This window comes from Pocillopora verrucosa, chromosome 1 (assembly GCF_036669915.1).
Source record: "Pocillopora verrucosa isolate sample1 chromosome 1, ASM3666991v2, whole genome shotgun sequence".
NCBI classification, from domain to species: domain Eukaryota; kingdom Metazoa; phylum Cnidaria; class Anthozoa; order Scleractinia; family Pocilloporidae; genus Pocillopora; species Pocillopora verrucosa.
This window is the reverse complement of record NC_089312.1, coordinates 35,296,320-35,323,539: the sequence shown is the minus strand read 5'-3', so window position 1 is coordinate 35,323,539 and position 27,220 is coordinate 35,296,320. Positions and strand designations below refer to the sequence as shown.

The 27,220-nt window shown below is 39.5% G+C and overlaps 1 protein-coding gene and 1 pseudogene across 2 annotated transcripts; one reads left to right on the top strand and one right to left on the bottom strand.

Moving 5' to 3' along the window:
• Nucleotides 1-217: 217 nt before the first annotated feature.
• Nucleotides 218-1,913, top strand: LOC136279358 (desiccation/radiation resistance protein DR_1769-like; annotated as a pseudogene).
• A 1,258-nt stretch (nt 1,914-3,171) lies between these two features.
• On the bottom strand, nt 3,172-25,837 carry LOC136278162 (uncharacterized). 2 transcript variants are annotated; one of them, XM_066161555.1, is made up of 9 exons: nt 25,711-25,837; nt 25,110-25,167; nt 13,374-13,693; nt 12,501-12,643; nt 12,010-12,253; nt 10,194-10,541; nt 9,487-9,507; nt 6,374-7,024; nt 3,172-5,325 (listed from the first exon to the last, which is right to left on the bottom strand). In XM_066161555.1, exons 3-9 carry the CDS (start codon nt 13,686-13,688, stop codon nt 4,381-4,383), a joined length of 2,667 nt encoding a protein of 888 aa, XP_066017652.1. In that variant the 5' UTR covers nt 13,689-13,693; nt 25,110-25,167; nt 25,711-25,837; the 3' UTR covers nt 3,172-4,380. The 2 variants fall into 2 exon arrangements, with proteins under 2 accessions (XP_066017652.1, XP_066017655.1); XM_066161558.1 differs by having other exon boundaries at nt 25,110-25,161; nt 25,711-25,802.
• Nucleotides 25,838-27,220: the final 1,383 nt, after the last annotated feature.

The following is a 27,220-nucleotide window of genomic DNA, read 5'->3' as shown; positions in this document are numbered from 1 at the left end:
ATACTGATATTGATCCCATGGAATTAATCTTTACTCTCTACTCTTAGCTGCCAGACATTTTGGGGCTAACCTAACTCTCAAACAATTAGTTACGTGAGGTTCAGTAAACAGCTTTTGTTTTATCTTCAATCACAGCACGTTCGTTGATTCGTGGAAAAGAGAGGGCTTGCCTGTAAATCCAGTTCTACCTGACCAATGTCTTCGGAAAATCGCCACCATGTTCAATGCTTCAATTCCTCGGTTGGTTCTGAAATGGTCCTTATGGGCAAATATATTCACTCTTGACGGTGAAACTGGCGAAATCATTTGGAAGTACAAAACAGCTGAACCCGTTTCCTCCTCCTTCCGTTAGCCATGATAACAAGGCCGTATTTTTCTCTTCACAAGATGCAAACTGTTACGCGTTGAACACTGAGGATGGTCATGTGCTCTGGGTGTCTTAGGCCGACTCGGCTTTTCAGTCTTCAGCTGTTGTAAGTAAAGTGGACGGGACTCTCTTTGTTGGATACACCGAGGGAAACATTTATGTACTGGATTCAGGTACTAGATTAGGGGAGGTTTGTTATCAATGTTTCTTTCTCTTGTTATGAGTAATTGGCACCCCCGGTGTAAATGAGTAATATTGTTTTGGTCAAGAATATCCATACCGCTTAGTAATGCTGACCTCAGTGTCAGGGGACTTTCTAGAATGTTTTGTCGAGTAATGCAATTATTGCATTATACTTGTTACACAGCTAAGCGTGATGCGAATACATCACGAGATTGCTTACGTGGCGCTTAGGTAGTCGCCGCTCACGTAGATTGTTTTTTTCGAGAGTTGCCCATGGGTAAAAAAAAAAAAGCGAGACGGTGTGAGAGCGCTAAGAAGCTTTTATCGAGAGGTTGGGCTTTTGGGATTGTGATGAGCAAGGAACTTGGGAGAAAATGGTGAGTTTGTGTAGTGATAGGCTGGTGTGCAAGGAACGAGAAACTTTGGAGAAAGTGGTGAATTTGTGTAGTGGTAAGCCTGTGTGCAAGGAACGAGGAACTTTGGAGAAAGTGGTGAGTTTGTGTGGTGGTAAGCCGATGTGCAAGGAACGAGAAACTTAGGAGAAAGTGGTGAGTTTGTGTAGTGGTAAGCTGGTGCAAGGAACGAGGAACTTTGGAGAAAGTGGTGAGTTTGTGTAGTAGCAAGCCTGTGTGCAAGGAACGAGGAACTTTCGAGAAAGTCGTGAGTTTGTGTAGTGGTAAGCTAAGATATGATTTGTAGAGGGCTCAAGGAAGATATTTAGGACCTAGGTTATTATATTGTAAGTTATTACATTGAAAGTCGTTTCTAGATAAGAATATTACCTGTAGTTTAATAAAGTGGTTTAGTTCGTCGGAGCAGTGTTTTTTTGTCGGTTAGGTTATACCGTAACACTCTCCATCTTCGCAGTAATAAACACTACTTAAGCAGTGGTGAAAATATTACTACTGCTTAAGTAGTTTCATTACTGCGAAGATCACTTCCATATTCATTTTTTTATCCACAGCTCACATATATGACTCTCATTTAATTATAGTCAGTTACAATATAAATGCCTTTTTATTTATCGATATCGGTATTTTTTTATTTGTTGAATAAGGAAAGGGTGGGTTATTCTCTTCGCCGTTTGCCGCTCCAAATGGAAATGTCTGCATCGGCTCAAGTGAAGGTGAGATTTTAGCTTTTCGTCAGACTGATGGTTCACTCTTGTGGAGTCTTAAAACGGACTCCGCCATATGGTTGTCATCGCGCCTGGATAAGAGTGAACTGTTGTTCATATGAGGAATCCATACTAATTTGTATGCCCTGAGAGCTAATGACGGACAATTGGTATGGAAATACCTGACAGATGGAATTGTTGTGGGCACTGCCGATCACACGTGAGCACGCTGTACCACAAGCCTAAAGTTTTCAAACTGTAAAACGCAAAATGTCTTCATGGCCTATCAAACTGATGACAGGCAAAATGAAGAAGAGGATTCGACTGTGAGCATTTACAGAGGATATTGGCTTCATGGAGAAAGCTTCTTCTTCATGTGTGTGAGATCTTAGCGTGCGGAATGTATGCAATCATTAATTAAGGTGTCTCTTTGTGCTGTTGCTGTTTCTCGTCTATTAATATTTTTTCACCGGTTAGTTAGCTTCTGTTGTTTTCCATATCACATACTTTCGTTCATTATTGTTTCTTTCGCAATTATTGGCGTCAATTACACTTTCAGTTAGTCGTTTTCTCATGCATTAATTTTTTAGTTTTTCGTACGTATATAAACTTAGTTTTCTCTGTTCAGGGCCTTTTTCTTTTCGGTAGTCGCGCTAGTCGCAGTTCGCTTTCAAGCAGTTCCTTTATTCTTCGTTTCGTCTTTGTTTCGTCTTCAGACAGTGTTTTTTTGTCAATCATGACAATGTAAGTATTGTCGTTTCAAGTTGGCTCAGTGTATTTCTTTCTTATCACCTTTACTTAATCAATTGTTTAAATTTTGTATTTATTTTTTATTTTTAAGTTTCAACCCACATCGTTCACCGTTAATAAATTACCTTTTTTTATCAGTAATTGTGGTGTTGAGAAGTTACGATTGCCGCAGTCACAATGTGTGCTTCTGAAAATTAGCACACATGTGGTATCAATGCTGCTCTCACTTTCTGTCTTACTGAAATCAAGATGTTGTACAGTAGATTTTTTCACGGGAATGGAAATTAGTGCAGCAGTAAAGTCGCTCAGTTCAGAAATGTAGTAAATTGGCAGTCAATTCTCTATTGTCTCCATTTTTAACTCTGTTGGCAACGACTGATCCCTCCTCCGGTTTCCTCCCCCCAACGTCGGTAAATTATGACTTGTCCCAAAACTGCAGGTTCCTCAAAGTAGTCCAAATTTTCTGTCAGCTCGATATCAGCTCATCGAAAAAAGCGATTATTATCAATTACGAGTCCTCTTACGCAGTAAGAAAGCTTTCTAACCTATTTTCTTTTCGTAGAAAGACTTCTTGTGAAAATTGAAAATAGTTGGTGGCTGGTATGAAGCGGTGTTTCATCTCGGCCCGTTCGCTGAGTTCAAGATGTTAGCAGTCTGGCCCTCCATCGCTGATGGATACCCTTACTTCACGTCCTTAAATAGAACTATACATCTTAAACCAAAAGAAAATTTTATTTTGCTACACTGAGTGATAACGCTCTAACAAAGAAATAAATGTAAATACTGTAGGCAATAATGAAAAAGTGAGAGAGAAAAAAATTTGGCAATGAAAATATCTGATGCCACTTATGTCTGTCAAACATATCGCGGTTACAGTCTGAGAAAGATGAAGATTGGAGAAAGACGGTCATGGTAACAATTGGACGTAAATGAACAAAGCAGCACTCTGGCTATTAATTGAAATATTTGTTATGGCGTTGTGTAAAAATCGGCACATCGTTAGATATTAAAAGAAACCAAAATATTAAATTACTTAAAATACACTTTCTTATTGAGTCTAAAAATATCTAAGGCAACCTGGAAATACAATTTAAAAAAATGGTTTCTGAGGCGTAGTCATTGAAAGAACCAAACAGGCAACAAACTTGTGTCTATCACGAAACCTCTTCTTTGGCACATCTGCCTTTAAGTGAGGTAATCCCTAGTCCTCAACTGAAGAAAAAGTTGGTATAATCTATCTATCTGATATTTTGTATTACGAGGGAACACCAATATTTATTAGGAAACCGGCTCGCACTCTAAGTCTCAACTCTCTCTCAGTTAGAGGCCCTAATTAAACGTTACGTTCGTAGCGTTTTAAGAACTAAAACCCTAAGTTTACGTTCTAAAAAATTTTTCTATCGAAGGTCACCTTTAAGTACGTCGGTTATTTTTTTTTAGTTAATGGTTCAATGCATAATAAACTTCTTGGTTTAATTGATAGCGCTGGAAGCACTGTTAACCAAAGTCATCTACGTAAGGTCGGTTTTCCCGCGATCAGCTTTACTCCGCTTTGGGTCTAATTAGCTTATGTTTCAACTCGGTCACTTAATGACCGTAGATCAACTAACAAAGAGGTTATCGGTATATAACGGTCTCTATTTGACACGTACAGAACCACATTCACAAAATTCTAGTCATACATCTTTTTAACCTATGTGCTAACAAAGCTCCATTCCCATTTAAGACACTAAGAGAAAATTTACTTATGGTGTGTTTTTTGCTTTTAAGCTTTACGTAATGTTCGACTTTGTTATTGATTAATATTAATGCATCACTTAATACTGCAAATCTACTTAATGTGAGAATTTAAACATGGAAGACAATTTTGTTATCTTCCAACTTGTTTAACTTTCCATATCACACTTACAATGAATATATAGTGAAAAGCGTCTCTAGACATGGCGAGAGTTAAATTCCTAGTTCACCAGTCGAGCAATGTCAACATCGTGTGAGCCAGTCTGCACCAACCTGGAAATCCATCTTTTTCTCCAATAGCACTGATCTTACGCACCATCGATGGAGACACATAATGCAGAGCGCGGGCAATGCTCATGGCTCTGTGGGACCACTCATGGGACAGAACATCAAAGTAACAAGAGGTGTGAACATCGTTGACCAGAATAGTGCCGCTCAGGGTTACTGGGGCGTATACACCTTTCTCGTAGACAGTGCTGATGCTCTGAACTAAATCCTTCTCTGAACCATGGCTTCCCCTCACGTACACTGTGTCTCCGATCTTAACATCTCTAGCAGGGATGGCTGTTGCTTGACCCATTATTTCCACAAACATGAGATGGTCAGCAGTTATCAGGAGGGTTTTTTCTTTTTTGGTTACAATTTTTAAAAATCCTTCCACAATTTCTGGCTGACGGTGGATGAAGGTGATAACTGGATCGGACTGGATGCCATTCTTTGTAATGACTAGGACCTCGTCACCAACTTGCAAAGATTCTATTCGCCTTGCTCGGGAGTTTGAATCATAGATAACAGCTGAGCCAGGATAACATCCACCAGTAACTTTTTCCATTAATGTTGTAGTTGTTTCCCCTCCATGTGGAAGTAAACCATTGTTAAATTGTACCATTGTTATCAATTCCACCAGTCTCGCCATTTGGACTTTCAACGTATCCCACTCCCTCTTCTGTTCAGTAAGGCGTTGTTCCAACTCAAGTTGCTTTTCATCACTTTTGTCTTTGTCTTCAAGTAGCTTTTGGAGTTCATCATCTTGTTGACTGAGATCGTCTGCATGCTTCGTTATTCCTTTCTCGTCCATGACTTTCTTTATTTCGTCGTCAAGCACTTTTCTAGATGCGCTGGTCAGGGGGTGTATGAAAGGTCCTCTTTGCTTCCTTACCTCGTCAATAATCTGAGAAAAACAAATAAACTTAAGAGAAAAAAATCGAAGCACAAAGTTAAAGGGATGAAAGGGAGTTAATGGCTTTCTAAGCTGTACAAATTCCAAGAAACTTGAGAACGTATTTTCTGTAGTCAATCTTTTTTGCTTCAACGAATAAACGAACAAATGACATCGAGGAAATCTGGCCACGCACTTCGAATATTTGGTTGTCTACACGACCACATCAGCTTTTGCTGAATTTTTTATCGTGTTTAAATAAATGCTGTTGTTGTTGTTGTTGTTGTCTGAAATTATACTTTATCAAACAAATTTGCGTGTGCCATGTCGAACTGACCGCAACACTGATTATCTGCAATTACCGACGGCAACCAACTACCTTTCACAACAACTTGATGAAATTTTTTATTCAATTTCCTCCCATTACCCACACTAGGGCGTACAGGTGTATTTGGTATCTCAATAGCGGACCTGCAGGATTTAAATTTCGCTTTTGAGAAATTCCCACACTTAAGGAAATATTGCATCCTATCAAGCCCATCGAATTTAGCTATGACTTCCTGGGTTTAACGCCGAAAGTCAGATAAACATTTTAGAGACTACAACACGCAAAAGAAATTACAGGAGGAGAAGAACAAAGCTTTAAGGATTTAGTCTCTGGAAAGGAAATGTTTGACGAAGTATCCAAAACTTAGGACGGGAGCTTTTATATTCCTCTGAACCCTTCATACACTATGGTGCTGACAAGGAGAATTTGTTTGGCAGTCAGGAGCCTCCTATAATGGTGATCTTTTCCCTTATTCTCGTGACCTATACATTTGATTGGACAAAGATAAAAAGTTTTTCTTTTCTAGAAAACCCACGGGCGATCCGAAAGCTGACCCTTGAGTTTCTCTAAGATTCGAGTTCCTTTTTAAAGACAAGTGAATTCTCTGCCACCTTTTTCTTATTTCTAAAAAGCGTTACACCATTACTAAGCAACGAAAAGGCTAGTCATCTACCCACTTGCTCACCTAAAACGACGAGACCTACACATTTTGCTCTCAAAAGGGACTTTTACCTGAAGTAACCTAGAGACCTGCTTCTTGCAATCATCAGGATTTTTGCTGGAATCCAAGCGGTTGTCGAACAGTACTCTCCTTTGTTCTATTTCTTTCATAAACTTTCGAACCCAACCTGGCAAGGTTTTGATGTACCATTCCAAATGGTCTTCAATGCTCTGGTTCTTTCTGCTTGCTTCGCGGACAGCCTGGTCACCATGTGTTAGGATTAAAATCATGTAAGGTAGGGCTTCAATCCCAAAAAAATTTGTGAGCATTTTCAAAGCTTCGGCATCTTCGGACCCAAATCTCTCACCGTACCTAATGGTGATGATAATAGCGTCAAGACCATCGGGGGACATGACAAAAACCTTGGCAAGTTCTCGAAGAATGTCCTTTTTCTTCTCATTGTTAAGACCAGTCACGTCCTTAGCCATTTCTTTGGCTTTTTCCATCGCTGTGACTGGGGCCGTATCCATGATTCCCGGGGTGTCTATCACGGTCACCTCTCTTTCATCTTTTCTCTTGCCTGCATTGCAAAATTGCGTCACAGATCTACTACTTGGGCTGTCTTCGAAACATTCATTTCCAATTATTGAGTTTCCAGTGGCGCTTTTTCCGTTCCCAGTCTTTCCAAACAGAACAATTGTTAGAGGATCTCCTGGAGGCAGCTTTTAAAAAAGATTAAATGAAAAAAAAGAGAATTAGAAAGACAGAGATGAGCCGTGTTCAGATCTATCACAAGCACATACCGCTCATGTATGGCATCTTAGCGGAGGGATCTCTATTAGCATTGAATAGGGAGCAACAATTCTACCTATAAGTATCCGAGCGTAGGAAATGGTAAACTGAAGCTTTCGGAGACAGGATGCACCAAATCTGTTGCTGCTAAGAAATCCCATCTAATTTTTAAATATTTTGAAAGAGATTTATATCTGTGCGCATAACTAGATGGTCTCTTTTTAGTTTGGAAATTCACTCTTATAGAATATATACGTTTTTAAATAATATGATTGTAGTCATAATGTGAAGTCTTTAACTAACTTGTAATATATAGATTTAGCCAGGCCTAAAAGCGGAGATCTCAATAGTTTATTTTTTCGGTAAACTACTTTGCGCTAAGACGTCAGTGGTCGATTGAAGTGCATACACGTGAGCACAGTGAGTCAGTAAAACAACACGCCAAAATCATGCGGGCTTCTCTTATATCTTCTCTTGAAGTTGCCAACTATGACTGCTTGCCCCACCTTTTTTCCCTAACGTTTCAACCTCCTCTGTTTAACAAAGAAAATTAAAAGAAAAGTAATTTTCAACTTGCGGTTGAACCTGTAATTTTCTTAAACTTTTTCGCTTTTGGCTACTCTAGTTTCATGATTTTCCTCTGGCTGGAATTACACGACGTCTTTTTTTAATTTTTTCTGTTATTTAAATCGATAACCTCTGCTGTAACTGCATGTGGGTGTCTTTAAGAAAACTTGAGATAATACCGGAATTTCATTTTTAACATCACAGATATCAGTTCCAAACATCAATTAAGTTTTCTCTCTAGATTCAAAGTTGAATTGACGCTGCTATTGAAAATATTAAGTAGGTATAAAATTTTGTAGATGGCATTTTCTCATGTTTGCAAATAATTGAATTTCCTGGAAGGTGGAGTTGTTGCCACATGTTAACATGAAATGCAACCATAAATCTTGCTAATATGTAAAATTTTTTCATTCAGTTTGACTATCTACTGTCAAGTCTTTCTATTATAGTTCAACCCAACCATTTTCCACAACTTGTAAACACCATTACAAAATAATTAGTCAAGGAAATGGAAAAGTTGTGGCATATACACCACGTTTGAAATGCCATGTCCATAATAAGCTAACAGGATTGAGGAGGGTGTATGTTGGAATAGGTTCTCTTGTCTGTGTCCTTAATTTGCGATTTGCTCCTGTTGGCAATGTTTTGATGACGTTGGGCCGTCAGGGCAAAGGAACTGAGGAGTTTGGTCGGCAGTGACTTTATTCAAACCTGGAAACTATCGTCGTAAAAGCCATACTTGTGGCTGGTAATTCATTCACATTCTGATGAACTGGTTTTAAGAAGGATACAATATTTTATTACCTAAATTTGATGCGATGAGAGAGGCTCCATGTTCGCTATCATTTGAAAACTTTCTAGGCAAAACATAATCCGTAAGATAACTCCTTTTCCATTAACACCACGACTGCATTAAACATTCCAAAGGATAGGACAAGAAATAACTTGAAGAATACGATCTCTTTGAAATGTTATTCGAGCGATGAACCGGCGTGAGAGTTTTAGAGCGATGAATGCAAAAGTCATTGTTTTACTGAAACGTGATTTGAATTATAAACTGAAGCTAGTATCAAACGAAAATTGGGAAAAAAAGGTTTGAATTTTTCTCGGCCTTAGTATAAGAGGAAACCCAGATAGGACACGGCTTACCTCCTCTTCTTTCGCTGATCCTTTGTGGTTCGCTTCTCGTTTTTGATGACTTCTTTTCAGTCTGTTTTCTGAAGCTCTTCGTATTTCCTACCCACGTTGCCCTTCGCTATATATTTGCTTTTTTACTTATGCCTTTTCTTGTTCTCTTCCGCTTTCCTCTCGCTGTATTCTGCCCATTTTAGCGTCCTTTCTAATTTTCTTGCGCGTTTTCTCGACTTGCTTTACGCCTTTTACTTCTTGCTTTCTTTGATCGCTCTGTCTTTTTCTTTCCAGCCTATTTCACTTAACACCCTCTCTCCGCAATGTAGTTGGCCGCGCATGCTAAAAGTAGCACCTTGTACGTACGGTCGTACGGTCGTAAGCACAATTTTTTTCGGTTTGATAGGTTACTACTATTTCGTATAATTATTGGGCTACGCTGCACGTGCTGTGATATCCACTACTAAAGGAAAATATTTCGAAATTTCATCGTGAAAATTATTTCAAATGGGTTTAAAAAGATTTATATGACATTTCAAACTCTTCAAACGCTGCTTTCTCATTTTTTTCTACCTCTCCTCCCTCCCGTCACCGTTTATCGCCCTTAAGATTGCATGATCCACCCTCTCAAAACCACCCCTGAATCGATTTTGAGAGACTTTAACTGTAGCTTCTCTAGTTTGACGACGACTCTCACCTTGATTGTAGCAACTGATTCCTGTGAAAGAAATCACATTGAATAAAGATAAGTTGTAACTTCACCACGATAATCTCTTATTCTACTACGAAAAATCGATATCCTTTATATGATTGGTCGATTTAGTTAACCGTACCCTATTGAACGAATCGTTAGAATTTCAAATGGAAATATTTATATTTAAGAATACTACAGTTTCAAAACAATGGACATCAAAAATTTAGAGGTGACGAAAAAGCCTATGAGATAAATATTATCCTTATAGACGATGCAAATGAAAGCTGGAAAAAAAGGAAACCAAACGTCCTGAGTTCAGTCATTTTCCTATGGTTTTGTAAATGGAAAGTGAACCATTTATTTATTCCATTTGACAGAGCCTGAAGCCTTCTCACTCTCTTTTAAGGTCGTAAAAGTATATCTGATGTAGTGCTGGATTCTCAAGAGCTTTCATAACAAACGCATAAAAAGAGAGAAATACCGGACTTTAAAAATCGCTCGTTCTGCACTTCTGCCTCTATGGCTACAATCACAATCGTTATTTTTATCGGCGTTGCCGCCTTCGTCGTCGTTACAAATTATCATAATTATTTCAATCATGATCATTGTCATGGTCATTTTCATCGCTATCTTCACCGTCGCCTACCGTTGTCATAATCGTCTTTGTCTTCGGCAACTTAGTTGTCATCATTATTTATCACCTTGCTCACCTTGGTTTTTATCATCTTCTTCCATTCACGATTAAATTTCCCCTTTATATCGCGTCCACTAAGAGCCTCCGTGTATGCCTCCGTACATTCTTTGATTTTATGTGGCCCTTCCGCGCAGTTCATTATTTTAATTGCATCTTTAAACTTGCGTTGAAGTTTGTTAACCTTGCTGCAAAATTCTTCAACGTGGTCATCCTCTTTGTCTTGAAGGTATGCCATAGCGAGAGCTTGGGTGCTTCGAAGATCATCAAAACAGCTTTCCATTTCCTCTATATCACTGGCCAAAGCCTGCCCTTGTATGTCTGCTTTCGCATTTGGAATAACGCTATTGATCGGCAGAAGCTCAAACTGCAAATAAGCAAAGAACTTAGTAACGACTCCGTGAGTACCATACTTCATTTTCGATTATTAAGAATCTCTTAAGATAAATGGAGACAACAAGAAAGAGGCAAAGCATGAAAGTGCGAGAATGAAAAGGATAGTTTTAGATTTATATGTTGTATTGTTGATTCAAAGAGGGTTTTTCTCTTTGAATGTGAATAGTCTCTTTTATTTTAAGTTAAAAATCGGTAGAGGCGCGATCCAAAAGATGGAAGCTATCTGCTGAACACAAAGCGCGACAATGTTCAGAATCTTGCAGATTTTTAATCTCTGAGAGCCTCACATTCCAACCGATTACTGTGCCACTGACACTTTCACTTTTGTACAGGACCTCCAATCTTTATCTGTTTCTCGTAAGTTCATGGTTTCTTTTGATGTTGAAAGTCTCTTCACTAACATACCCCTTGAGGAGTATATTGACTTAGCGGTCAATTACATTCCTTAGGCAATCCCGACAGTAGGTAAAGCAAACCCGAACTTAAAAGTCTCTTCACTACAGCTGCTGCCCTGACTCATTTCATTTAACGGTTCTTTCTATGATCAAATAGATGGCGTAGCCATGGAGTATCTCCTTGCTCCCATCTTAGCCAATCTCTTTTATGGGAAATCATGAAAAACTTTGGCTGGAAAATTTTCATGGCTTTACAATCTTATTTTATCGCCGGTATGTTGATGATACTTTTTTTTTAATTTCCCTCAGAGCACGATGCCACTATATTTTTCGAATACATCAACTCTAGTTGTAGGCACCCCAACATCAGGTTTACAATGTAAAAGCAGGTTAATCACAAATTACCCTTTTTGGATGCCTTGATAGATGATAATGACTGCAGTTCTTCTCTAACCAGTGTTTACCGCATGAAAACTTTGACTGGGTTATTAACTAATTATTTCAGCTTCACCTCATACTCTTACAAAGTGGGTCTGGTTAAGACCCTCGTTGATAGGGCCCATAAGATTAATAACACCTGGTTAGGGTTCCATGAGAACATTATTAAGCTTATGGATATTCTACAAAGAATCTTATCCCTGCCCATTTAATCGAAAAGGTTATAAACCGTTTCATCACTGGGACCCAAAGCAACCATCATCCCCGGGATTCCCTTCCCACCACCTCACTTAAGTTTTACTTTAAGCTAAAAAAGGTGTAATATAGCGCGATATATATTGAGATAGGGGAAAAACAAAGAAACTCTATGTTCATCCCTACAAGCCTGTTTCGTGATTACTCACTCATCATGGGATTTTAGGATTTTAATAAATCTTATAATTTTATGAAATCCCCTGAAGAGTGGGTCACGAAACAGGCTTGTAGGAACGAAGGTATGGTATCTTTGCTTTTTACCTATCTCAATATATATATTTAGAGAGAGAGATATATATAGGGAAAAAACAACCAGACTATACCTTCATCCCAAATATATGGGAATCGTACCTGCAGAGGAATTCCTTTAACGTCGTTAATGCTCTTCAGTCGGGAAGGGAAATCCTGAATCAGTGACACAAGTTCATCCATTGTGGTTGGCAGTTTGTCTGGTAGTTCGGTGGCGTAATATCTGATGGAGATGTCGGATACATTGTTGCATTCTGCTGACAGCTTGTCTAACGCAGCCTTAAGTCCTACATCAGCACTTCCTCCAACATCTAGTTTTCCTTCAGCACTTCCTTTTATTTGGTTCCTATATAAATAAATAAATAAATAACATTGCACAATTTCTGATCGTCTGGCTAACTTAAGACGATCGTTTTCTCGTTATGAAAATCAAAATTGCTGCTAGAAGCTTCAAATTTCAGATTAAAAACCCGTTCCTATACGGGCAAAAACAGTTTCTGAAAGCAGGAGGACTTGTCACTATTTTCATCATAAAAAAGGTTTTTACATAAAAATAGCTCGTTACTTAGGATTAATATCACTGTTGGGTGTACCTTGATGACTGTGATGATGTCTTAAATGTCAGGCTGGCAACCATTTCGAATCCATACGTAACACTTCTTACGTAGTGAGTACCAAGTGAATAAAGAAATTCACCGCCGCTAGCTTTCAATGAGCCTTCGATTGTCTCAACAAGCTGAGGGATTGACATGATAAACATCGTTAATTTTGGCACATCTTCAAGTAATTGATGTCTAAAGCTCATGAAAATACAAGTGGCATCTTTAATTTAGCTGTGGAGTAATATTTTCAAACTGGGAAAAGCTTTACCTTTGCCCTTTACATCTTAACAACAGTATGCATACTTTCCCTACTATTTGGCACATCTTCGAGTATTTGATTTATTCTCAAGTCTGATCAACAATATTTGAACTAGTCCGGCTCATGCAATCCTTAGATGTTAGTCTCCAGGTCTCCCTTCTTCTCCGGCTTATACTCGAACGTTTAGTGTTATTGACAAAAAGATGTATGATTATCTAGTCTACAGTCTCCCTGCCCATGAGGCTCATGTTCAAAAACACTTCTCTGTAACTTAGACTGTCCTCCGTTATTTAGTATATTAAGTAGGTAAACCGCTGAGCAAATTGTTTTTCGTATTAGAAATGGGGCGAGGGCCTCTGTTAGCATTTGTCGCTCCTTCTTAGTAAAAAACCAAGCTTTTATGTTGGCTAGTAACGGAGATTTAATCGACACTATCCAAACAGGACTGATGCAGCGACCACGAGCCAAGAGATTATTAATCACTTGACCAAGGGCAAAGTTGGTTTAGCTATCAATATTTGTTCATTGCAATTTTAGAAGCTTTGGTAGAGCCGAAGATTTACAAATGTCGGCACCGGGTTTTTAAGGAAAAAAACATACATTACCGTGGTACATCTCATCACAGCCAGAAGGTTCGTCCTTCCTTCTTGGACTTTGTTCTCTTTAAAGTATTGCCCTGCCCCTCCCACTTTCAGCAGATTGGCTTTGATTTGTAAGGACACTTCACTAGGTATGTCCAGTAAGTCATTGACATCTTGGCTGCTTTTTACCACTTGGTACTTAAAGGAGAATTTGTTGACGTTTGTTTCTCTAGTTGGTATGTTATCACTTGATGAGATGTCCCCGCGTGCACTCAATGTTTCCTTGTCAAACGTCCTCCCGAGGATCAAAGTAGGTGAAGTGTAGGCTGGAATGTTCATTATCTCTAGGAGACAAATGAATGAGAGCAATTTAATTACGTATTGTACACGGTTGTTGTTGTTGTTGTTGTTTTTTTTTCGATTTCAATACTTTAGCTGATATTTTTTAGTCCTAATACAGAATGTGACAGTGAAATGTTCTGTGAAATAAAAAAATACATGTGTCTTTTCATAGAGACAAACTGCTCAAGGCGTATGTTTATGAATGAACAACAGTCGAATTCACAGGAACATGGAGATTTCTCGGAATGACAGCGCCGTAAAACTCGGCGGCTGCGACTGATACAGCCTTCCACCCAACGCATCGGAAATGATATCTGAGCAAGCTCTTAGTTGTTTACTGAGTCTTCACTGGGTTAACCGGAAATCGCCATGATGAGCTAGCCGCGATGGACCTCAGCACGATTGCAGTTGCTCTGACACCATCATGATTGGTATGAATTTTAACAGTTATGCCAGTTTGGTTATATTTTTCATCGTTCCTGTTTTCCTTTTAAACACAAAACTATAGATATAATATCATAACACGAGTGTTAGCTGAGTGTGAAAACCTTCAAAACTCGGGGTGTCCATTTCGTTTTCTCTGAGAATTTCGTCTCTGCTCACGTTATACTAATGTCAATTATGGTGCTTAGCATTCATCCAAACCTTTGTTCAGTTCTTCTGTTGCTACTTGCCGGCTCGCTTGTTCCGAAATTTCACTTTCAATTAACGAAGTGAAGGTAGAGAGAAGTCTGGGAAATAGTCGAACATGGTATAATTTGGCGTGACAGGTTTAGCTCCGCTTAACAAATCGTGTTATATGACGTCTCTCTAATCTGTACAAATTATGTAACTTGATGATATTTTTTGTGGTACCTGCTAGCGTGAAAAGTAATCAAGGTAAACAACAACATTCAAGTGAATTAATTTTCCATTATTTCGGGTGAAGGTGCAATTTAGTTTCCGTGTTCAGATTTATACTTTGCTTAAAGGATATAGAAAAGGATTATTAACCATTTTTGATATAGAGTGAGAAAAGGACGACCACGCCGTCTATACTCTCATAGAGCACAATCTTTCAACTAATGACAGCGCGCGTTATATCCGATCTTTCATAGCATAAATTTGATCAATCTCTTCGTTTAAAAACAATCATATAAAGGAAAAGATTTTAGCCGACTATGGTGTCAGGCTGTAAATTCTTAAGTTTCAGCCTAGCCAAATGTGAAAATGTTATTTAGAACTGCTCCGAAATCTTTCCTCAGAAATGCATGGAATTAGTAAGTAGTCGATGCCAAAATGAAAGTTATTCAGAAAATTTGAGAGGGAAATACAATTCAGCAACTTATTGAATTTGATTTAATCTAAGTTATTGTGAGGTTGACCAGGGTCAAGCCTATCAGTGTAAAATAATGTATGATAGACAGGTTTTTTTACAGTTTAAAATAATAAACCGCACAATAACAGTAGAATATCGCTGGGTTCCATTCGCGTGCTATTTGTACTCTACTTTGTGCATTTAGATAAGAATTCCATGTTATGTTGGTCGTATGTTAACCTGGTGTGCAAGTCAGGCTTGACGTGTGAAAACCTACCAAGAGTCCAGCAACCAAGCTCCAACCCGCTGAGCCACTGTGGAGCGTCCCTGGACCTAAAGAGGGGATTTAGCCTGCGTGTCCTGACCTGCACTTTTAACTCACTTAGCGCACGGCAGGAATAAAAGACCTACAGCAATGAAGAAAGGTTGAAGTGACAAACATTGGACATAGCACGTCACAGCTCCAACTCTGCATGTAGGCGGCTCAGGATATTGGTCGCTTGCCTGTTGAAGAGACAACAGCAGCATTCGGCAGCACCCTGAGCGACCAAGCAGTCCTTTTTAGGGATGGCACTGCCTACTCCACACAGGCCTAGAGAGGGTGGATCAAACCCAGTTTGCTTCACAATCCACCTGGTTGGCTAACCTCGGTCAATGGGTATCCCACACCAGCATTAAGAAACTGAAAAGAAACAAAGACCAAAGACAACAAGTTTCAAGTAAGCATGCTCGGATATCCACACAATGCAAGACTCTGGCGAAGCTGACCGACCACAACGATATTCATCACTGGTTGTACAGCAACTAGCTAGATTGAACATAGACAACGCTGCTCTCAGCGAGGTGCACTTTGCAGAATAAGGGTCACGCACGGAGCACGGAGCAGGATATACCTTGTACTGGCCTGGCGATAGCAAAGAGGATCGTCACCTGTCCGCAGTAGGCTTCATGTTGAAGAACACGCTAATCAGCCACCCCGTGGGACACGGATCGCCTCACTTCCCTCCACCTTGCCCTCCAGGGCAATCAATTCGCCACCATCATCAGTGTGTACACTCCCACACTCATGGCCTACCCCGAGACCAAATAGGCCTTCTACAGCGACGTAAGGTCCCTCCTCTGGAAAGCGGACAGCAGGAACAAGCTCATCATCACGGGCGACTTTAATGCAAGAGCGGGACAAGATCACACTGTATGGCTAGGAGTTCTGGGAAGCCATGGAGTCGGCAAATGCAACGCCAACGGGCGTATGCTGCTGGAGCTGTGTGCAGAACAGGGATTTATAATCACCAATTCCCTGTTCCAGCAGAAGGCACCTAAACACAAGCACCTCTTGGACTACGTCCGCGTGCACCAAAAGGATCTGTGTGACGTGCTACACACCATGTCATGCCCAGTGCCGACTGCAACACAGATCAAAGGCTGGTTCGGACCAAAGTCAGACTCAATATGAAGCCTGTAACGAGGAAAAGAGGGGCACAGGTGAAAAAGCTTGCTGGCGAGGAAAATTGAGTTTCAAGAGGAGCTCCAGGCCAGACAAGAAAACGTGGAACTGCCAGTCCGAGATAAAGATCCCGAGTACAAGTGGGAGCAGCTGAAACCATTCGCCTGAAAACTGTCGAGAAAGGCGGTGGCCTCTCCACGAGAAAGCACAGAGACTGGTTTGGCGAGAATGATGCGGAAATCCAAAAGCTTCTCCAGGCCAAATGCTCCTGTCATACAAAGCTTCTCCCTAGGCTGGATGACCACGCCACCACGACAGCATACGAGGTAGCGTGCATTAACGTACAGTCAAGGCTCAGAGAGATTCAGAACAAATGGTGGCTTGATCTGGCTGAAAAGACACAGTTGTACGCCAACATTGGTAACTCCAAATCCTTCTACGAAGGTTTGCGTGCTGTCTACGGCCCAACGTACCAGGTCCAGGCAACCCTGCGCTCGTCTGATGGCTCCGCACTACTGACTGATAGGGTCTCTATCCTTCATCATTGGACAGAGCACAAACCAGTCTCTTCAGAGACAGACACTCAGTCCAGGAGTCTTCCACTGAGATCCCTCAGCAGGATGTCAAGCTAGAACTAGATAACCTACCAACAGAGGCAGAAATCAAGGTGGCCATTGCCTTGCTGCAGCCAGGCAAAGCTCCTCTCATTGATGGAATCCCGGCAGAGCTGTAAGTAGCTGGCAGAGTCACTGTCGTCGAACAACTCCCCAACGCTGTTCATTTCCTGCTTGAAGAGTGGAAAGGTACCACAGAACCTCAGAGATGCAGTAATTGTCTCCTTGTACAAGAATAAAGGAGACAAATCCGACTGCTCCAAACACAGAGACATGACTCACCTCTCAATAACGGGAAAGATACTGGCCAGGATGCTCTTAGATCAGCTCATCCCCATCATCGCCGAGAAAAACCTCCCCGCTTGCTTCCGCGCCAACAGAGGCACTGTCGACATGATCTTTGTGCTACGCCAGTTACAAGGGGGGTGCCGGGAACAGGACATGGACCTGTATGCAGCCTTCATTGATCTGAACAAGGCCTTTGACATGGTCAGCCGAGGCGGTCTCTGGCCAGCAGCTCCTTTGATCACCCCCAGCACAGAGTGTGGCAGAACCACTCACCTCGCCTAATAACCAAAGTAAAAGTTTACGTGGCAGTCGTCATCAGCACTTTTCTATATGCTGCTATACCGAAAGTACATACAGCTCCTGGAACGCTTCCACCAGAGGTGCCTGCACTCCATCATGGGAATACATTGGCAGGATTACGTCACCAGCGTTGAGATCCTACAGAGGGCTGGTCTGCCAAGTACCAAGGCTATGCTGCCATATCGACATCTCCTCTGGGTCGGGATGTCTAGCGCATGAACGACACCATTCTTGGGTGAAGGTCAAAAACAGTAATTCCTTTGATAAGCTTGCTTAAAATATGGGATTCTGCCAAATAAATTTTCATGATTGTCTTGGGGGAAAGCAGTATTTCATCAAAGAAGAATGTCTTAATGACTTTTCCTTGTCAAAATATATTTTGTTTTATTTTCTTAGGAAAAGAACGAGCATTCTGTCAACAAGAATCTGTAATACGAGTTTCTTCTCAAAGGAATTCTTATCCCCAGAAGAAGAGCCACATTTCTTTCCTCAGAAATCAGAATTTTTCCTCTCAGAGTTATAGTTCTTCTCTAGGGACAAAGAATCTGAACTTATCGATTTATCTCTGAAGAGACAAGAATCATTAAGAAATAATTTAAGTTATATTCCAAAGAATTGAACCTAAGAGTGCTGTGACCTTTTTTTAATTAGATTTCATCACCTGTCCACTTCCGTCAATCGGTGGACACTAAGTTTTTGTGAGGCTCTGATTCTTCATTTTTTCACACATTTCCCTCGGTATTTACCGGCCACCATGAAAACAACAAAGAATAACTACACCCAGCAGGGCCAATTTTACGGACGACTTCATTACACTGCCGTGCAAAGTGTTAAAAAAACTATGAGAGTGTGAGCTGGCAGAACGTGGGTAAAGTCAAGAAAAACAATGTGTATCAGTCTCGGCCTCAGAAACTTCGAATTTTACCTAGAAACTGCGAAAAGCTATGTATCACTTAGATTCTCCGCGTTTACAAAAGCAAATTATCCAGTCATGTGCGCTTACACAATCATTAAACCGTTGTGTTAGCCCGTGGAACCGATTTCGAATAAAGGGCGATCACCAAGCCCTCAACATCAACCGAGTTTGTCTGGAGAGCAGGCAAGACAGATTCGAACAACAGAAATTTAAGGACTAGCCATTTAAGAACTGTTCAAACCCCCAAATAAGTCTTTCGCATCCAGAGTTACATCCTGGTATTAACTTTGGTGTTGTAAATTTTCACACGAAACTGTAATGTAAATTATCAAATAAACTACGGCGTCATACATGGATTTCCAGTCCTGAGGAAAGTTGTAATGACACACGTGAAAAAATACGATATTTTATCACGTGTGTTTATTATCGCTGCTAACGCATCACTCACCTTTCGCGACACTCGGTCAGGTTGATGAATGACTCGAGCAAAGCCTTCGGCTTCCATGGTTGTTAGTCGAAATTTTCTCAGACGGATTATGATTGCTCAAACATTGAACTAGACGCTTGCGGAGCGTTCACTCGGACTTCCCATCGAGCGTTTTGTTCGAGCATTCACCACGCAAAAAATTCACACGAAACTACAGCCGGGACCTGGGTGGGGAATTTTCGATATCGGTCACTCCAGTGCAAGTTTTTGAAGGTTATTTGCGCCAACAGTCAGTTTAATTAATTTAATAAGACAGGAATCACTACGACGCGGTCTTCACAGAACACAGCATTCTGTAAATTATGTTGTTTACGAAGAGCGAGCGCATGATAACATAAGTTGTCGCAGTCTCATTCCCAGTTTCTGCGGTTTACGCAAGGAACGCCTGGGACCATGACCCCTCTTTTGCGACCAAGAACGGCTTGCATTTTAAGACTCTGGCTTTCCTACGGATGCCCGAGTAATAATTCGTATCGCTTACAAACGCTTAGCTCAAACTTTGGAAGAAAACTAAAGTTATGTATTCAGTAGCTTCTGTCGGTAAGGACAAAAGCAATAGCTGAGCTAGGAGATTAAAAGATGGCTCCTGTCTCTTTTTTGTATGTTTAACAAGAGGCTATACAAAAAAGAAAGAGTGTTTCGTTTCTAGCATGATAATATAAGGCATGGCTGTCGAAGGCAGGAAAATTCAGGGAAAAATGAATTACTTCAAGGCCTGAGATAAGTCAGGAAATTTTATTTTGAGTCAGGGAAAATTTCCATCTTTGAAAGAAGTCAGGGAAAGTGAGGTTTCAAGTAGATATGAAGTAGTTCAACTTATCTTGGCCATTTTCTTGGTCAGACACTGCTTTTTTAATGTTGATTATATACATTTGACAGATTGGATTTTACAGTGTCTCTCGATTTGTTAAATTTTTCGAATAATGAACGACTCTCCGTCAATTAGTTATTTGCGAACGGTGACCGGCAGTCGAACTCACGCAATTTCCAGGTATTTTGAGCAAGTGTAAACCGAGCGTTATACATGAGATTTATAAATCGCCTCGAGATCGCTTAGCAGTTCCTCATCGACCTCTAATATTTTTTGCTGAACAGGTTCTCTCTATTTCCGATTTTTTTAAAGAAAAATTTGCGACTGTCGGTCATTTAGTTATGTAAGAACCGTGACCGGAAGTCGACCTCACGCACCTCCTGACAGAGCGTAAACTGAGCGTCACGCATGAGATTTATGAATCTCCTCGAGGTCGCTCAGTAGTTCCTTATCGACATATAATAGATTAGATTGTATAGGTTCTCTCGATTGGTCGAGAAAAATATCCGATTGCTGATCATTTATTAGTCATTTGAAAACATTGCCCGGCTGCCCTTCATGTAACCAGAGCGTTCTGCCAACGAGAAACAAAACAACTTAGCCGTTTTCGACAACATATAGCTTCATTCTAATCTCAATTCACAAAATCGCCCAAAGGTTCTTTAAGCGATATAATTGCTTCCCTTTTGTGCCCGTTTCATGTACTGTTTGCGATTTTTGAAGATCACAAGTTTGGTTTTCCAGCTCGAGGTTGTTTATAATCATGATTACAAACTTCACTTCGATTACCGTCCATTTCCATAAAACCACAGTCTTGTGAGTGCTGATTTATTTATGAATATAAAATTCCGGTAAAATAAGAAGCGATCTCACCCCTAAGATGTCGTCCGCAGCACAAACCACGTAGCTGAAAAGGTAAATTGTTATTCTCATAAAAAAGATTCTGCCTCTTCTCTTATGAATTCTGAAACTGCGATTTTTTTAATAAGATTTGGCGTTAAACATTCTTTCTAGTAGAACCCTCTACTTCATTGCCTCCTGACAAGAATTCCCGTTCTTGAGAAAAAGAATTCTTGCTTCTTGTGGCCGGTGTTCCTGAAATAGAGATTCTTCTTAATATATTTGGGTGTAATGCATTCTTACTAGAACAATTCTCTTCTGTTCAATCTTGTTGCAAGAACCTTGATTCTTCTTGAATCGCAATCAAATTATTGTTGTAACGAGAATTTTGGTTCTCAATAAGATAAAATGCGATTTGGGGAAATAAGATTGCGTTATATGCCCAAAATTTGAATAAGTTATCTAATCATTGCGATTAGTCCTTCTTTAATCAATCGTTCCATCGAGTAACTGCACTTGATTATCTAATACCTCTTTAAAACTTTTCATCCATATTCGTCCCCTGCGGGCGAACTGTTGTGATGTAACGCCGTCATTAAATTTCTAGACGCGGAGTAAAAGGCCCGTGAAAGTCCGTAGTTTCGTTTCGTTGGTTTTCAGGCTAGAGCCGTGTTGCTTTCATTTAAGAGCTAATGTCAGCACGGATCAGACAAACAGTGGAAAGTCTCCCAAAGTTTGCTTTCACTCCTACTTTCATATTTTGTAGCCCATTATGTCCTATTAATTGTGGTGTAGTTTTTTTGTGAAAATATTAATTAGTTTTCAAGAAATTATTGTTTTAGTTCGACCGCTCAAATATGCAAATTTTCGCCGTGAATATTTCCCGAGTTGTGTGAGCTCATGCAAAGAATATACTTGACCTCCGGTATTTCTGTCAACACAATCCTTTGTTTTATCATCTAAACTTAATCCCCTGTCGTTATTGAAGCTGGCAATATATATTTTTTGGTGAATATTTTTGTCCGACATACTTTTTCTACGTCGAATAGTAGCATGAAGATAAAGACGGTTTCAACAATGTCCGATACGACAGGATCTATTGAGCTTCCAGCTTTTCATGGACAAAAGGATGGTTATAAAGTTACTGTAAAAATTTCCTTGTGTATTTGTGTTGTTCTATCTTGAGACGAAATCGAAGTCCGGCAAAATTTACTTGCTTGCGACTATGAAATATACATGGTCTGCCTTCTTGTCGCCACCGTTTATTTGCATAAATCACTACAATTTGTAAGAAAATCTAACATAACACTCTTACCTTGTTTATTTATGATTTTATTAGCGTTTTCGATAATCAAATGATGCTCTACCACATTCTAGTCAGATTTGAGACTTAAATCAATCGATCGAAATACCAAGAGATGGGTTTCTTTCCTCTTAGCATAATATCTAAAAAAAACCTTCCAGGAATTAATAATAATAATAATAATAAAATACTAACAATAAAATTTTATAAGTAATACGGTATTCAACAGGCAACCAATGTAAATCTATTAAAATGGGAGTTATATGTTCATACTTCTTTGTGAATGTTACAATGCGCGCTGTCCTACTCTGAACTAGCCGTAGGCAGTTCAAGAGAGCTTTAGGTAATCCATGTAGAATCGCATTACAATAGTCCAAGTTGGTGGTCACAAAAGCATGAATAATTGCTTCAGCAGATTCACGATCCAAATATGTTCTGATCTTACTAATATTAGTTAGATGGAAATGACATGTTTTGCATATCTTTTTAATGTGGTCTTCCATATCAGCACTGGGATCGAGTATCACTTCAAGATTGCGAACAGAAGAGGACGGTTGAATAGTTTCACCCCTAACACGAACGAATTCCAATGAGCGACTGGGCCGATAACGTGAACTGAGTAGAAGCAGCTCGGTTTTCCTCATTTAGCTTAAGACCATTAAGAATCATCCAATTGTTGATTTCCTGTACACATATTTCAATTCTAGATTTTACTGAGGAGAGAAGGTCATCACTTCCTAATTTAAATGACACATAAAGCTGAGTGTCATCAGCATAGAGATGGTACATTAGATTGTGTCTCTTTATGATATCAGCCACTGGTGAAGTGTACAGAACATATAACAGAGGCCCAAGGACAGAACCCTGCGGTACACCACTATTAAGTTCACGAAGCGAAAATCTTGAGCATTCAATTTGAACAAATTGTGTACGAGATGATAGGTAGGATGCAAACCATTTCAGTACAGACCCCGTTACACCATAAAATTGAGACAGTCTATCCAGTAGTATTTCATGAGACACAGTGTCAAATGCCGCAGATAAATCTAACATAAGTAGTACAATGGCTTCGTTTCTGTCAATTACATGCAAAATGTCATCTTGCACCTTCACCATGACAGTTTCAGTAGAATGATGAACTTTTTAGGCTGACTGAAAGTTTTCAAGTAGGTTATTGTTCATCAGATAGTTGATTAACTGGAGAGCAACACTTTTCTCAATAATCTTTGATAGCGTTTTCAAATTGGAGATAGGTCTAAAGTTCTTGAATTGTGAAAAAGTCTGCATCAGGTTTCTTGAGCAGGGGTGACAATACTGCAGATTTCAAACACGTAGGCATGCAGCCATCACGAAGAGAGAGGTTGATGATGTTAGCAATAGTAGGCAGCAATAGATCTATACACTGTTTGATAATAGAGGATAGTAATGGATCCAAGACACAGGACTTCGAGAACAGTGTTGCAGTTAGTTCCCTGATGTCATCAAGCTTCATCTCAGTAAAAGTTGAAAATTTAGTCGAAGATATTATGAGTACCTCATCAGTGACACAATCAGCAGAGTAAATAAGAGCTTTCTTTTTCACAAGGAGATCATTATGTAGTTTATCAATCTTAGTAGAAAACTAAAATATATTTTCACAAAAAAACTACACCACAATTATAACGACATATTGGGTTACAAAATGTGAAAGTAGGAGCGAAAAGGAATTTTGGGCGACTTGCCTATATATTCCAAATTTGTTCGATGGAAGCTGACATCCTCTCTTAAGAGTTTCAATAGCGGACCTGGTTATGTCACAAACTTTAAGTTTATTTAGTTTTCTGTCGTTGTTCTTCTTGTTGTTATATTAGAGCGAATTCAAAGGGTAATGATTTTCGTCGAGTGGCAGTGGCCTTTTTGCTTCACAGTGTAACGATATCGTTGTGATCTCTTCTATTGTTATTACTTCCGTCCACATTTACGTCACCTTTGCCATGGCAACGGAACTTGTATTTCTGAGCGTGAGAGTGAAGCGGTGAAAACATATTTGAATAATCTGTTCTTAATTGTTCTTCTTATTAGCATTTGGTGACAAACTCAATAGCAAATAACAAACGGGTTGAACGAATTCGCTCTAAGTTGTGCTTAGATTTTTTTAAAATTTACTTTCGGTCAATTCACATTTTTACATTGGAATACACGTCCATCTAGAAACAAGCCTTGTAAGGCTCTGGGTGTTTTGTTAAACTAGTGAGCTAATTTGAGTGATTTTAGATCATTGAATTCAAGGCATTTATTAATTTCCGAAGGCTGGAATATTTGTTGTTTGCCGAGTTGTGTACTGTCACAACCTATAGTGCATTGTCTCAGGCAACCAATTCTGTCATGCAAATGAAAACTTTGAAAAAACTGCAATAATCTAAGGTATAATGTTGTCTACAGGGCAAGTTGTAATGGTCTCTGCTTACTTAGCTATGGTATAATTTCCCTATTCATTCAGTTACGTTAGTTTGGAACAATGTTTTTGAAGCAGTACTACTCACCAATAACTCAATTGTCATTCTCTAAACCAATATAAACCGAGATATTCTTTACTGAAAAGTTTCCTCAAAACTGAAACTCTACACAAACACCCACACCGAGATGCCATCAAATATTTATTTGCCTCTTCAGCGGCAGGAGCGAGTTCAGGTTCAGAGTTCAGTTCTGCTTCAGACGGTCAGAATATTGTATATCTACACTATTACACGATTGTTTTAAATGCTGAATATTCCTAAATTCTCCCCGTTAAAACTCTCGCCGTATAAAGCTTTTTAAAGAACGGTTTCTGATCTAATGTACTCAAAAGAGGAAGCCATCTCCAACGGAAATAACGTATCGTTGTTCTGAAGTGCTTTAATACCGATGCCCTAAATTCACGAACGTGTATGAAAACCATGTTATAACAAACACCCAGTTTAGAACTTGGAATAGTTTACAAAACGTATCAAAAGTCCTTTCTCAAAACACTCTCTAATCCGGAAAGAGAATGAACCAGGTGATCATCAATTACTTGTGTTTTAGTTTAGTATGTCTCAGACTTGTTCTTTAATTAATAACAACAATAACAATAGTAAAGCACAGTAAATTTTGTACTCACCGAGTGGACAGTGACCTAACAATTTCCCAACAGCCCGATATAGCTGAAAAACCTGAAACTAGAGTGAAGGGTTGGTCAATGAGCAGCGATCATGGAAACTCGACCTGCGATGATAACCTGCTAAACAGCATGACAATGTTATCATTTAACATTCCCCTATCCTTGGCCGGTTTTCATAAAAATGGCGGCCTGGAAAATCAAACTGTATGTAAAATATGATTCTACCGCGTGATATTTTGTTCCTTAAGCGTTTGAAACATCAGATTATGTATTTATATGAATGTTTGAAGGTTCACAATAGATAACTTATCTCTTCAGTGGCTAAACAAGACAACAGATGGCCGTTCCCACATAGCCGCCATGTTAGTGCTCCTTGGAAAGGCAGCGACATGACTTCCCCTTACTGAGCTCTATAAATTACGTTTATGACAGACATTTTGGCGAACAACTCATCAGCGGAAAATCATGCGGCCCTGAAACTTAGCAAAAATCGTTTATTGATCAATATTCTACATTAGTCTACTCTCTTGGCGTGAGGCATTCAGTAGTTTCATCAGTTTTAGATTTCGATTGCGTGCTAGTTAAAAGCAAAGGTACTCACCGAGGACTTCGACGAAAGCACCTATATAAGACAATAGATTTCAATCTTTGCTGGCAAAACCCATCCGTGAGTTTGGCGAAGGGCAATTAAGCTTTGCGCAACTTTGTTATTCTTATGAACCTAAAATCTTTTGGACAAGGGGGCAGTCCGAATAACAGAGAAAACGCGTCAGAAAATTTGAATGGCACATGTCATGGAATGACTTGATGAGTAAGGAGGAGTTCTGTCACGCGTTGCGTTACCCGGGCTAATCGAGCGTGCTATGAATGTTGAGAGTGTTGTTCAAGTCAAATTCATGCTTCTGAAAAGTAGCACACACGCGACATTAATGCTGCTCTCACTTTCTGTCCTACTGCAATCAAGGTGTTGTACAATAGATTTTGTTTCCGGAATGAAAATAAGTCCAGTCGTAAAGTCGCTCAATTCAGAAAAGTAGTTATTTGGCAGACAATTTTTTTTGTCTCCATTTTTTTACTCTGTTGGCAACGTCGAGTGTATTTAAACACGATCCCTATCCGGCTCACTCATCAATTTCTTCTATCGCCTCAAAGAGTTTTAATTTGTTACGCATAATAACTAATTAAAACTCTCGAATAATAGTGTTGTCCAAACTCGGTCCGTAGGTCGCTTCTTGATTAGAGCAAGTGAGCGTGTATTTAGTTGAAAGCCAGTACATTACACTATATCATATAGTTCTGGTAATTATTTTCCTAAAATAAATTCTGGTAATTATTTTCCTAAAATAAATTCTGGTAATTATTTTCTTCCGGCCACATTCTTTTCAGTGCTAGGGACTGAGTAGAACAACTTAATAATTAATATTTATAACGCACATATATTCGTTTACACATGCTCAATCTTCCCAGTGAAACTGACGCTAAGACGCAGTTTGTTTCAAAAATTTCCAGTTTAGACGTTTCTAACAGCCCACGTAAACATTCACATTGAAAACCTGCTTGGTAACCCTGCCTCCTTTGCAAACTGAGCCTCGATTGAGTTTGTAATGAATTGAAACAACAGTATACGTGCTTGGATTCTGCGTAGGATTTGTGGCCGCCTGGTCATTTTAAGCTTGAATTTTTTGCTTCTCGGATCGGGCGTTCGGAAATGGAGTGTGCAGCCTTGGGATTCTCTTATGTACGTAGTAAAGCTAGAAAGGGATAAATCGCTACAATGGGTTCTTTTCAACATGGTAGGCGGTCAGAATGAACAAGAGATGCACTGTGGAAGTAAGGTAAGGTATTTTTATTGAGAATTTGACTTATGTTTTTATTCCTAAGAGCGGTCTTAAATACAAACCCATTTAGCCATGACTCTTATTTCGCAAGATAATTATCTCACAGCTGGAGCTTGGGCCGCCTGTGACTATATTAAATAAAATCTGTCTTTATCTTTAGGTGTTAATTAACAAATAGAGAAGCCTTGACTATGCTCTGTTCTGTTATTAATTATATACATAGAAAAATTACTCAATTCTGATTGGTTAAGACAAATGCAGTTTTCAGGTAAT